General features: G+C 35.8%; 1 protein-coding gene across 11 annotated transcripts in view; it reads right to left on the reverse strand.

Annotated features, from left to right (window-relative positions):
- The window catches only part of LOC124368806 (nuclear factor 1 X-type-like), a 551,559-nt gene that overhangs the window by 102,946 nt on the left and 434,766 nt on the right, over positions 1-13,847 (reverse strand). For 9 of the 11 annotated variants that reach the window (XM_046826193.1, XM_046826194.1, XM_046826195.1 and 6 more), the window contains one exon: positions 13,265-13,324. The exons of the other annotated variants lie outside the window; for them this stretch is intronic. In XM_046826193.1, coding sequence (XP_046682149.1) covers positions 13,265-13,324 — 60 coding nt within the window. The remainder of the gene's footprint in view (positions 1-13,264; positions 13,325-13,847) is intronic. 11 annotated transcript variants of the gene reach the window in all.

The raw sequence follows: 13,847 nt of genomic DNA on the forward strand, positions 1-13,847 counted from the left end.
CATGTGAAGAATCACTAACCTTAAAAAACTATTTCTTAAGTCCAGTATTCATTTACTAAGTTTAACTTTCACAACTTGAGACACAAGAAGAATATTAAACCACTTAGAACAGGACCTACATTTTGTAAATGTTTCACACTTTAATCCAGCGTAATTGTTAAAGAATGAACCTTTCCAGGTCGGATTTGCGGCATTGCACTCTACTAATAGAGGTCTTTAATTTGATGTACTACTCGGCTGTGCTCTAATTTAAGATTTATTTCTGACTTCTTGTGGGCCATCCCCCAGACATGACAAATAAATGGTAGTTACTTCAAAAAGTAGTTTTATAGTGCATGAATGATGTACCAAGTGTTCATCACTTTACCTGTAATCGTTCGGGAATTACCAAGCCCGTGAGAGGCATATTTTACACCTAATATGTCGTATAACACTGTAATCAGTGTCCAAAATAATCTCCGCTATAATGTCTACAATACTGAGTTTCTAACTGTTATAAAACGATTGTGGTAAGTCTACAGTTCAGCTTTTATCCACCAAGCACATCATCTCGAACCCAGCGTTAAAATAAGCATTTTGAAAACCCACACATTAATTAAAAGCAACTACAATTCACATAATGAGGGGCTCCTGAACGGTTAGCAAGGACGTTAATTCTCCTTCAGGTGGGAGGTGGGAGGTGTTCAAAGAGCGCTGATCAGACCGGTGATTGCCGAAGACAATGGAGAAATAACAGGTTATTTGGCGAAAGTGGGCCCGTATCTGATGCTGAGGCCTGCAGGCGAGCTACTGCCCCCGCCTCCTCTTCGCCTAATTGTTTCATTATAGACCTCTTAGGATACGTTTATCCACGCTTTATTCCCCCAATTATGGTTCCACAACCGACCGAACCAGATCTTATATTCCTGTGAATATGCATCCTTCATGTATAGGAACTATACTACATTTCCCATTTCTTCTTTATGCATAATTGTTAGATGATTAAGTGACACATGGTTAGGTAACTGTTTACAATTACTATAAATAATCACAGTATATAGTCCATAATCCATTTAATTTTGCATCAGGCATATAAGAAGCAACGTTACTATGCCAATATTTAACGCTTAGCTACTAAGCAGTGGAATATCAAATGTTTAATAATTAAACATGTTTTTCATGAAAGCTAATTTAAGTTATTTGTAATACTCCAACGGAGAGTATTTGATTAACACTTTCCAAAAAACTAAATTATACTTAGCTTTGAATTCCTCACTAGAAAATTAAGACTACTTTTCGTCCACATTACTCTATATTATATGGATGCGTACCAAAGAGCATATGTGTTAGGCTCTGAAAACTTAAATATATACATATATCGAATATCTCAAGTTAGACTAAGAAAATGCATGGCATTTTTGTAAAGGTTAATATGGTAGTTAATATTTTCCACATTAACATTTTAGCTTCAGTTGCCATGAAGCACGCAATAAATTCGCTTGTTAAAAATAACGTGTTTTCTTTTCATTTTTATATTACTATTTTGAGTGTCGGCCTCTACATCTTGTATGTCTTGTGAGATGTGTTAGCAAGTACGTGCAGTTTCTAAAACGTTGCGTACAGATTAACGTTTCATCGATTCTATACCACGTTCGGGTTGTCTATGAGGAGGAAGTGAAATAAGAGTCACAGTTTGTACTATTGATATTGCACTGTTCGATCACTGCCTGCATTAAAGTGCCAAGTGCTTGTTATTAGGAGCTAAAGGTGTGTGAATGTACTGGCAAGGAGCAGAGCGCTTGCCACGCCTTCCACGACAATGTTGGCGCCCATGCAGGCAACGGCCACTCTATAAAATCTCTGGTTTATCAGTTGCCGAAGGAACGGGTTCTCAATGGGGAGATGCACTTGCAACGCCAGACGAGCGAACGTGAACTTCTTGACACGATGTTGTCTTCCATCTTCTTAAAATTCAAAAGATCTCACATAAAAAATTAATTTACACTTTATGCTAACGTAAACACATGTTCTTCCTATCCCGACGTGAAATAATTGGAATTCAAAATATTTATTCTTCATATGTTTAAATATTACTTTCCTGGAGGATGAAGGTAAGATGTCGGGATCTGGAAGGCGTTCCTGTAAGAAGAGAGTTTTCTTTACGAAGGACTATTTGCTACGCTAAATGTATTTCCCTGAACATTTTTTCATATCATATGTAAAACATTGTAGATTTAAAACAACTTGCTTTTTACTTATATAAACCGCCAAAAGCTTAAATATGTTTCTTGGTAAGGTGTGGACGTATCATTTTTCAACTTTCTTATAACATAGATAATCTTTTCATAAAGCAGCTATGGTAGGAAGGGGTGAATCGGCGCGAATGTTGAGTTTAGCTCCAGTTCACCTTCCTCTTACGTGCAGCATTCTGAATTCTGTTTGCTGTTTAACGCTTGACTTCTGAAATCTGGAGTCTTGTCCAGGAATCCAAAAGTAGTCGGCGACGAAGAACGAAGTAGTTCAAAACGAACCCCCCTCCCCGCATCGTTCGATATCAGAGACACCCAGACTACAAAAAATAGTGCAATCTAGGTGAAGAGGTAATCTCATTGTTTCATCAGTATATAACCTCCAACCTTCTCCTTCCCTACGTGTTAAAGTAAAACACCTCGTATGCTGCCTGGATATCTGCCAGTGGTTACTAACGACATAATCCTCATTGTAAGTGTTTAGCGAGGTTTTGATGTCTATCTATTCTGAAGCGTATAACATAGCCCAGGCTTCGAAATATGACTTCAAGAACACCGCCTTAAACCCATTCGGACTGAATGTTTTCTTTCTTAATAGTTTCACCTTGGGCTTGAAAAATATTACTTTGCAGACATACAAATGTCCGGAAATTGTAAAAGATAGGGCTACTTGAAATTGCACTTACAACAGTGTACTGCAAACAGTAAACCAAACCAAAAAAGTAATGTACGGAATATTAGAAGGAAATCATTGAGTAAAGTAGTATTATTTTATCAATATCTCAGTGCAAAGCTAGGGTATTGATCCCGGTGAAATGTCTAGTCCTGCAAGCTCAATGTTTCTAAAAAATGCCACGCGCGTCAGTCCTAACCAGCAAAAACTCGTAGTTTGACATTTTTTCGTTCATTTGGTAATGACCCAGAAACAAAAGTATTTCAGTGTTGTAATATAGGGGGAAAGGAGGATTGGACGTGTGGATGGAGTATTTACAAAGTGTTTTGGATTATTTTATTTATTTTAGGTACTCAAGAATCGAGAAGTCTTAATTGCCTTCTGACAACTATTTGCATCGGAAAAAGCGTTTAAAGTCACATTTACGTTATGAAAATAAATAACATTTAAGTTCATTGACTAAAATTTAAAGTATATATGCAGGTTTACGTAATAGGTAGCATTGAACTTAAAGTGCTGAAGCAAGGAACTAGAAAAGATGGTTTCAAGGACTCTATAAAATGTTGAGAAATAGTTTTAAAGTGTTGACTACTCTTTGTAAACAGCTTTAAGAAACAAATCACCAAGGAAAGAACTACGTTTTTAGTTTATTTATACATTATAAGACTCCCCCTTTGTTTGTAATACACACGATACATTATGAAACATACAATAGAAACATATTTTACCATATTAGTCAGGTGTTTGCAAGTAGCTTTCAGCCATGGTACGCATTAGCTACGTCAGTTCTGAGGTGTAAGAATATTCGTCGGTCCTCGAAACAAAGCTGTTTATTATAATTATAATTATCTGTTTTTGGTATAACAGTTTTTCAAGTAGGGAGTGAGTATGTACTTTTCTCTTTCTGTCCTGTGGTAAATAAATCCATGACTAAATTTACATAAAAAAGTATTCATTCATTTTAAACACGATGTACTTGAACGCAATTAAAATTTTATCAAAATAAAATCTTTCAACCGTCCGCTTTGGTTCACGTATATTTTTTCTTCGCATAAATTAACAGAGATTCGAATCAGTAACTAAAGAAAATCTTTAAGTCAACTTTGTTATTTGTATTGTAATAAAAGAAACAAACATATATATCTCAATTCTAATAGCACCCCTGTTTTCTTATTAGTCAAACGCGAATATCCTCCAAACTTGGGCCTGTTTGAACCAAATGCTCTGCGAATGCCTACAACGATTACCATAATTATAAAATGGGAAAGGAGCACCTCTGAAGCTTTGAATGGTCCGAAGTTTGTGGCCGTTGACCAATGAGTAAAACTACATATACAGTGTTCCAAGTAGTTTTCTTGAAGTCGGACTTTGGACAAGACAGACAGATCTGTTATGCATATCTTCAAAGAGCAGCAATGAATTAATACTTCAGAATCCGGGTACATCAATATTTTTACTCTCACCTGTGTTTTGAAACAAGGGCAGCGAGATTCCGGGCTCGTGTACGGATTCAGGACTCGTGTTCGGACACTGGACAGGTACGTCGAGGTCGCTTTCCCCGACGAGGAAATGGCAACCGCATTGTGCCACTCGGAGAATAGGAGCTTAAGGATGAAAAATGGTAGATCGTTGACACTCGATGTAGATATCTCGGAAAGCAAATATTGAAATGAAGCAGCTAGAGCAGAAGCACGCCTAGCAGTCGGACGGACAGACACATTGTTGGCCTCGCCCATCATTGTCTGGACCCACTCCCCGGACTGTGGACATGCCACTAAATATAGAGCTTCATCTTCGTCAGGTCATTGTATTGAGCCGTGACTCTGACTCTGGTATCGTGCTATTGTGTCTAATAATGAAAATGGAAGGCGTACAGTTTGGACACGGAATTCTATTGCCCGTCTTGAAATTATGGAACAGCAACCACTACTGGTGATACGTTTGTTTGCAGAAGTGGATTAAAACTCAAATTTTGCAAATTTACAATAGGTTCACCACAACGAGCTCCGATATGACCAACATATCTCACTATAAGTGTATATTATCTTATCATCATCTTAGTCTGTTTCAGCGGTAGCTTAGCAAGGAGCTATGTTTGGTGATGAGGGACGGGTGTTTCAGTTGGAACTAGCCAGCTGATGCTGCGATGTACAAGATGGCCTTGGCGTTCTTCGAGGACGTACTTGAAACAAAACACACGCGTCACTATTCGCCTCGTAGTATTAACAGCGTCATTTTATATAAACATGGAAGTGCTCCTCTGGTGGATACAAATTAAGCTTTGGGGCTGAAACTGAGTCACAAGTGATTCTTGCCTGTTTTAATATTAATTAAAATAACAGATGATTGAAATGAAATGAATCTTGGCCTTACTGGAGGCGAAGTTAGGACTATAAAGTCCTATATTGCTCATAAACTCAATAAATAATTGTTACTATAACAGATTCAAGAACCCTCCACAGTTAAGTAATGGATAGTGTCATATTTGAGATTCATTTTTTGAACATATATAGAGTAAATCTCTATATATGTTAAATATACATAAACATATATTCTGTCGTCACTTTACAACATATATTTAAGAGGAAATAGTTTTACAAAAAGTGTATACGTAGCAATTAGCACAATGTAACGCAAATTTAACGCAAAAGTGCATGTGACTAATGCACATGATATTGGCGTCTAAATTTTTATTGTTATGAAATCCTACTTTGTGGTAAAAACAGATTTTTATTATTTATAAATCTCTAAACCGTGCTTGATTCGTATTATATATCTTAGCAATAACTTTTTTTGTATTTGAAGGTATAGTACTTTATTTTCAAAGCTGCTTGTTGATGACGTTTTGTTTGAAAATTACGTTCTAAATGAAATCCGTAGCAACCAAAATAAGGTACCATTAAATTGTATAGTCTAGGGTTAGCAAATGGTATTTGGTTTTGCCAATTACTTACTCCCTCTTTCAAGTGAAATTGTTATAAATGCATTCCATTCTACATCTTCAGATAACTTTAGAACAATTGAAAAGAAAACAACATATACAGGTTTATAAACATGACTAAATGTACGATTTATTACAGACCTTTACGGAATTAAAACTCTACACAGCCAAATAATAATTAACTTCCAAGTCCGTTGACATATTGGTATGGTGTGAACAGGATGACTGGTGATCTAGACTAAAAATAATGTTTTCTAATATTGGTTACATTATTTGAAAAATTGAACTAACTTGGATTTTAAAATTAATTTCCAGTTGGAGTTGCAACACCACGCCAACATGCGAATCTACCCAAGCAGTGTTTACCTATCTTCTAAATCCTAATTGGATAGTTAAAGCGTCAATTGCAATCTGTGGACTTTACTAATAGGAGCTACTGACTTGAAACGCATCATGCTCTATTAGATTTAAAAGGGAGGCATAACGATTCCTAGTTATCAAAGCCCATTGTTAGGATGCCCCGCAAAGTCCCGGGTGCTGTTAATATGTCCTGTAAAGTGTCAGGTGCTGTTAGTATGTCCTGTAAAGTCCCAGGTGTTGTTAGTATGTCCTGTAAAGTGTCAGGTGCTGTTAGTATGTCCTGTAAAGTCCCAGGTGTTGTTAGTATGTCCTGTAAAGTGTCAGGTGCTGTTAGTTTGTCCTGTAAAGTCAGGTGTTGTTAGTATGTCCTGTAAAGTGTCAGGTGTTGTTAGTATGTCCTGTAAAGTGTCAGGTGCTGTTAGTTTGTCCTGTAAAGTGTCCCAGGTGTTGTTAGTATGTCCTGTAAAGACCCAGGTGTTGTTAGTATGTCCTGTAAAGTGTCAGGTGCTGTTAGTATGTCCTGAAAAGACCCAGGTGTTGTTAGTATGTCCTGTAAAGTCCCAGGTGATGTTAGTATGTCCTGTAAAGTCCCAGGTGTTGTTAGTATGTGCTGTAAAGTCCCAGGTGCTGTTAGTATGTCCTGTAAAGTCCCAGGCGCTGTTAGTATGGTCTGTCTTCCCCTGTACCTTCAATGAGATCTAAGAGTCTCTGCTCATTACTGTCATCAAATTCATCACCAGGCTGAGAGGTTCCAAGTATGGTCCTTCTCCTTAATCTTGATCCTCTCACAATCTGAAATAATGTATTTAATTGTCTCCTCAGCCTGATTGCTTACTCTACCCCTAGGATCTTCAGTAGTTAGTCCTCAAGAGTGCAATTGTTTCCTGTTAAATGATCATGTAAATTGGATGAGATTGATCTGTTTCAAAAGACCTTTGCCTACTACTCACATCAGCCAGTTCGTGAACTTGATGTTATTGCCTTTAATCAGTGTCTTGCCAACTGATTTCCCAGACAAAATATTCCACCGGTCACAGAGCTTATCTCTGAACCGTTTCCTAATGGCTTGATAAGTAGTGCTCACACGGCGTACATTTGCCACAAGCTGGTTCTGGTCCAAAACCATTTCTTCTTGCAGCCATTTCTAGCCAGTTCGTCAGCGTACTCATTGCCTTCAAACCGGCAAGTCCGGCAACCCAGCTTACATATACTGAATTAAGACTATCTAGAACGTATAACGCCTTCATTCCCATACTAGTCTTGAGCTAAATTATGTCGAATTATAAGAGCGGCCTGACTATCAGACAGAATCACTGTCTGTTGATCGACATAAATCCCAGTCAATCCTATATTGGCACACTCTGAATAGCCACAGCCTAGCCCGAGAGTCTGTACATAATTTATCCCAGTGAATAGAATATATCATGTTACTTACATTATTCATATGAATCTGACGACAACATATGTTTTCATAATGTAACGTTAGTATAGTCGGTAGCGCAAAATATTGCCTATTTTAAAGGGTAATTCGCCTTAAAACATTCAAAATTTGATATGATCATTGTTAAGTTAAACTAGGCCTAGGTATATACTGATTTTGCCAAAATAGCGTAACAGCCAGTGTTGTGTATAGTTCTTTTATTAAGTGCATGTTTGCACGTTCGCAGAATAATGGCTGTTACGTCGGGAGGATGTGACGTCTGACTTAATACATATTTTATAACGATCTACCTCTTTCTCTAACTATACTCTTTCAGTTTTAATAATTAGTGTTGTGTTTAGTTTATTATTAAGTGCATGTTTTAGAGTTACTAAAGTTGCTACACAACATGGTGGTTGTGATTCCTGACTTAGGCGTGACACAACGCTTTGGTATGATTTGTTTATTTTAACCTAGTTCATAATTATCTATTAGGTTAGTTATTTACCTGAAGAAGAAGAGATCAGATTGCAGATCTCGAAACGTAGTGTTACTGTGTTTTTTGTTTCACTGGACGATGGAAAATGTCCGGAGAAATCCTGTTTCCTTCACAATCCTTCCATCGTCAAAAATAAACTTCAAACAAAATAGCGTAGTTATTATATAATTTATATTTTATATAATTTTCAAAATTGGAGGCAATTTTTGAAACCGTCATCGCGTATGACACGTTTGTATGCGGCACACAATCTGTGCACATTGACAGGAGAAAGAGATATCAATAAGAGGACACTCTACAAGAAACCTGCACCTTATGTTTGTTTCACGCCTGGTTTGGAGCCCGAACACATCCCAGTTCGGAGACTAGGAAGTAACGGTGACCTTGTCACAACGACAAGGCCGCTAGCGAAGGCCGTACATTCATTCTTGATTGGTCCACGAGCCCATGCCGAACAAATACTTATGGATATATATTTTTTTCTGAACACTGTTGTTCAAGCAATGGTTACCAATTCTAGAGATAAAAGGTGTTATCTTTTACATCTTTTGTAAAGCTAAATCGTGAAATTTAATGGAAGAAGTTAGCGGTTTTTTCGCAACGAGTTAAAAACGTTTTTCCTTCAAGTGCTTAATTTATCTAAAGGAAATAAATATATATATATATATATATATATATATATAATATATATATATATATAGTTTTAATAGTAGTCATAACTACACAAAATCTGCTGGGTAAACGGAATGTGAGGCGACTAAAAGCAGAAACCAAAATGAAATAGTTTTTCATTCAAGAACTATGATAATGTACATTCACCTTCAACCAAGAATATTGCATCTACACCAAGAGTATTTAAACTGACGATATTCACACATGGCGAGTAGTACAGAATGTTAACTGACGTGGTTATACAGGGTGTAAAAAAGTCCTGTACGGGCTTGATAACTCCCAAACGATTTTATGTAAAGCAATAAAACTTGGTACATCATTACTGCACTTTTAAATCTACCTTTTTAGATAACTGACATTTTTTGTCTTATCAGGGGGATGGCCCGCAAGGCGTAAGAAGGAAATCTTAGTGTAATATAAGAAATGTACATCAATTAAAGTCCACAGCTCAACTAAAAATAAGAACTTTCTATTATATAATAACTGATACCAGATCTTTCCCTTTATAATTCATCTGTGTTAATCAACCCCTTTATAATGATGTACATCTTGAGCTATTAAAATAGTAGTACATGTAGTTAAAACAATACTTTTCAAATATAGTTTATTTTTTGACGAGGCTTTTCGAAACGGCGACTCCACAAAAATAACCCTTCAATCTTGAGCTATGCTTTCGTTACATTCTTTTGCCGAACTCCTTGTAGACCATCCTGCATTGCATGTGAAGAATCACTAACCTTAAAAACTATTTCTTAAGTCCAGTATTCATTTACTAAGTTTAACTTTCACAACTTGAGACACAAGAAGAATATTAAACCACTTAGAACAGGACCTACATTGTAAATGTTTCACACTTTAATCCAGCGTAATTGTTAAAGAATGAACCTTTCCAGGTCGGATTTGCGGCATTGCACTCTACTAATAGAGGTCTTTAATTTGATGTACTACTCGGCTGTGCTCTAATTTAAGATTTATTTCTGACTTCTTGTGGGCCATCCCCCAGACATGACAAATAAATGGTAGTTACTTCAAAAAGTAGTTTTATAGGTGCATGAATGATGTACCAAGTGTCATTACTTTACCTGTAATCGTTCGGGAATTACCAAGCCCGTGAGAGGCATTTTACACCTAATATGTCGTATAACACTGTAATCAGTGTCCAAAATAATCTCCGCTATAATGTCTACAATACTGAGTTTCTAACTGTTATAAAACGATGTGGTAAGTCTACAGTTCAGCTTTTATCCACCAAGCACATCATCTCGAACCCAGCGTTAAAATAAGCATTTTGAAAACCCACACATTAATTAAAAAGCAACTACAATTCACATAATGACGGGCTCCTGAACGGTTAGCAAGGACGTTAATTCTCCTTCAGGTGGGAGGTGTTCAAAGAGCGCTGATCAGACCGGTGATTGCCGAAGACAATGGAAATAACAGGTTATTTGGCGAAAGTGGGCCCGTATCTGATGCTGAGGCCTGCAGGCGAGCTACTGCCCCGCCTCCTCTTCGCCTAATTGTTTCATTATAGACCTCTTAGGATACGTTTATCCACGCTTTATTCCCCCAATTATGTTCCACAACCGACCGAACCAGATCTTATATTCCTGTGAATAAGCATCCTTCATGTATAGGAACTATAATACATTTCCCATTTCTTCTTTATGCATAATTGTTAGATGATTAAGTGACACATGGTTAGGTAACTGTTACAATTACTATAAATAATCACAGTATATAGTCCATAATCCATTTAATTTTGCATCAGGCATATAAGAAGCAACGTTACTATGCCAATATTTAACGCTTAGCTACTAAGCAGTGGAATATCAAATGTTTAATAATTAAACATGTTTTTCATGAAGCTAATTTAAGTTATTTGTAATACTCGTAGTTTCAAATCGAAAAATAAGAAAACCATAAATTAAAGTTTGGCTACAAACTTTTCATCTTTTATTATTATTAATCTTTATGGATCTCTGGTAACTTACTTTACGTCATACCTTTGAGATACCGATAAATAAAACTACACCTAAACAAGTATTTGTACTCTACAAAAACACTGTAACAATCTACAATGAAGTCACGTATGTTTAAATTTATTTCAGCATATACATTTAAAATTTTAGTTTATTAAATAGCAAATAACTAGTACCTTAAATATTCAAGATACCATTAGCAGTACCTATAAGACCTCTTCTTTTGGCAGTCAAATATAAAATAAGAAGAATGATTTAAATTCCACACAGTAATTTTAAAGTTTCAAGGATTTAGTTTGTAGTTGACATTTATTTTTCCACATACTCTCTCAATTACTATAAAATAACGTTATAAATTATTCACCTTAAAAAGACAGCTTTTTTCTAGTTCTACCTTAAGCTATTTCAATATGAAATATGTCTGAAGCCTACAGAAAATATGTAAAAATGATATCATATAAGTTGATGTGATAAGTTGATATCATTTAATGTTTGTTCAGGTCTTTACCTAAATCTGCGTCAGTTTTAAAGGGTTTTAATAATTTAACCAGTAACTATTACCCTGCCCAGAGGAGGGCGGGGGGGATTGGATTTAAAATTTTCCCACCACTTATTACCGAACCCCCTGAAGAGTTATAGTTAATAATAATGTAAATATTGGCTTTTTAGGTGTTTATTCATTCCTTAGGCAAAGTATTTCTATGCAAAAGAACCAATTAGTAAATAATTAAAGGTCTATGCAACTGATAAAATTTATATACGGTTCATAATTTTTTTATAGTTTAAGCAAATTAAATGCATCCAAATTAGTTTACTTTATTCCAAGGCAACGCTTAAACTGGTTTCAGAGTTAAGAAGTTACACAAACCTAGATTTAAAATACCTCCATGCAGTACGTAATTTGGATCGATTCTCTGTCATATTGGAACTTTTCCTCGATCTGATTAGCATCTTGTAAGAACCGGAATATAAATTATAATATCATTTATTCCTGGCATTTATATAATTTATGAACCATTTTGACTTTGGCTGTAGTCCTGGATCGACCTGTCTAGTGGAATGGTTTACCAGATCGACGTTAATCACTTCATAAAGCTGAACTGATGTTACTATAACGTAATTCTATTCCTGTTCGTTTTATTTTATTGGCATTGAAATATATGCATTTAAAGATCCATTTTCAGTCGATGGAAAAGTTTCTGTACAATAAACAAAAACATTAAAGGCATTATTATATAAATTGAGTATTCAAATTGCACTTTGTACACCATTGCAATATTCAAAGAGCAAAAATGTTTAAACGAAGCGAAATACTGGATCTCCACTACCAGCAGGATAAAAACAAACTTCTTCACTACCCGAGAAAGAAACATTTTGCAACTGTTAAAACCAATAAATATAAATACGGAGCCAACTTTGATGCTGACGAAAAACGTCAAATCTATGAATTTCTAAACAAACCAAGTTATAGCCTCTTTGGAATAAAAAATTACTTACGTATCATAACGTACTTTAATTTATAGTTCAATATAAAGTGTTTGTTATCTAAAATGTAGTTGATAAAAAAATTTCACGATGGTAATTATTTTGTTTTCTGGATTAATCACTTTCTGTGCACCAACTGAAATCCTACCGTCAACAAATTGTTGGCTTGGTTATTAAAAAAACATTTTAGTGATTTTCTTTTATATCAATTTATCTGAGGTAGAAATAAATATTGAAAGCATTTTCTGATAACTCTAAGAGGATTGATAATCATTTCAGATATGGATATTTGCAATTTTGTAATCAATTCTAAGTAAACACGATTGATGATACAAAATGCGTGTGTTGGCGTATGTGTCTTTGCGTGTGTGTGTTAAATTCTGTTTTGAAACCAGAGAGTGACGTGTTTTTCATGATTTATGACGTAAGAAAACACATGGTTTATAAAATTGTGTGTGTGTGTGTGTGTGTGTGTGTGTGTGTGTGTGTGTGTGTGTGTGTGTGTGCGTGTGTGCGCGCGCGCGTGTGCGTGCGTGTGTGTGTGTGTGTGTGTGTGTGTGTTTTATTAAAGTACAGCTCAGGAAAACTATATTTTTATAAATAAGAACAGGTCAGTCCCTTCAGTATCCCTTTTTACGTGATTCTCGTATAGGCACTGTAAAACTGCATATCTTCAGATATTTTTCTGTGGGTCTAATTCAGATAAAAGTGTTTCTTTGTTTGAGACATAAATATCTCAATTCCTGGAGGAAACGCATCTTACTCTTAAATAGCTTCAACACAACAAATTTAACCCGACCTTACACATGTCCTCCCCACACACTCAGTACAGCGTATATTGTTTAGGCTGACTGTATGGCACTCTAAGGTGGCACACGCAAGCGGCAAGCGGACTGAGGTACAACAGGCCTGTGTTACTGTGGTGCTCGTATGTGACCACAGCAGTACCGAGTAGTAAGTAGGTGTTAGTAGCGGCTGGTTATAAGCTTGATCTGTCCAGGCCTTACCTTGGCTGCTCCTCGCCTCCCCGCGCTCCTTACTGATATCACTAATTCCACTCAATATTTCTGAAAAACCACAGCGTCACTGAGTCCACATTCTATACAGTTACACAAGCACAGTTCAAACGGTGTTAACTAATAAGAGTACGAGACTAGTTGGTCGTGAGAAATTCTCTTCCTCCTCCGTCAGAGTTCCGGTAAACACTCCAGATTACTTTCGATGCTTACCCGTCAAAATGAAAAGTTTTGACTAGCTATTGTAACTTTGGAAGTGGTTTATTACTTTTTATTTTCTTTATTATTTTAACTACGTTGAAAATGTTCATTGTGATTTCTTTCGATAGAGGAAAAACATTCCAGTATACAAATTGTAAACTTAAACAAGTAAAAATATGTTCACGAGCAGAAATGTTTCAAGGTTTCCAATTCCAAAAGAAACAAACCTTATTACAAAACAGAAAAAATAGTATTTAAAATAGGTTAATTCTAATATTGCTCATACAAGTTATGCTGTACATAAACGCAATTAAGTTTATATTAATAAATAATAAAAAAATAAATTAATAACTTTTTTAAAGCCAAAGCTAAG

Source organism: Homalodisca vitripennis, chromosome X, assembly GCF_021130785.1.
Source record: "Homalodisca vitripennis isolate AUS2020 chromosome X, UT_GWSS_2.1, whole genome shotgun sequence".
NCBI lineage: Eukaryota > Metazoa > Arthropoda > Insecta > Hemiptera > Cicadellidae > Homalodisca > Homalodisca vitripennis.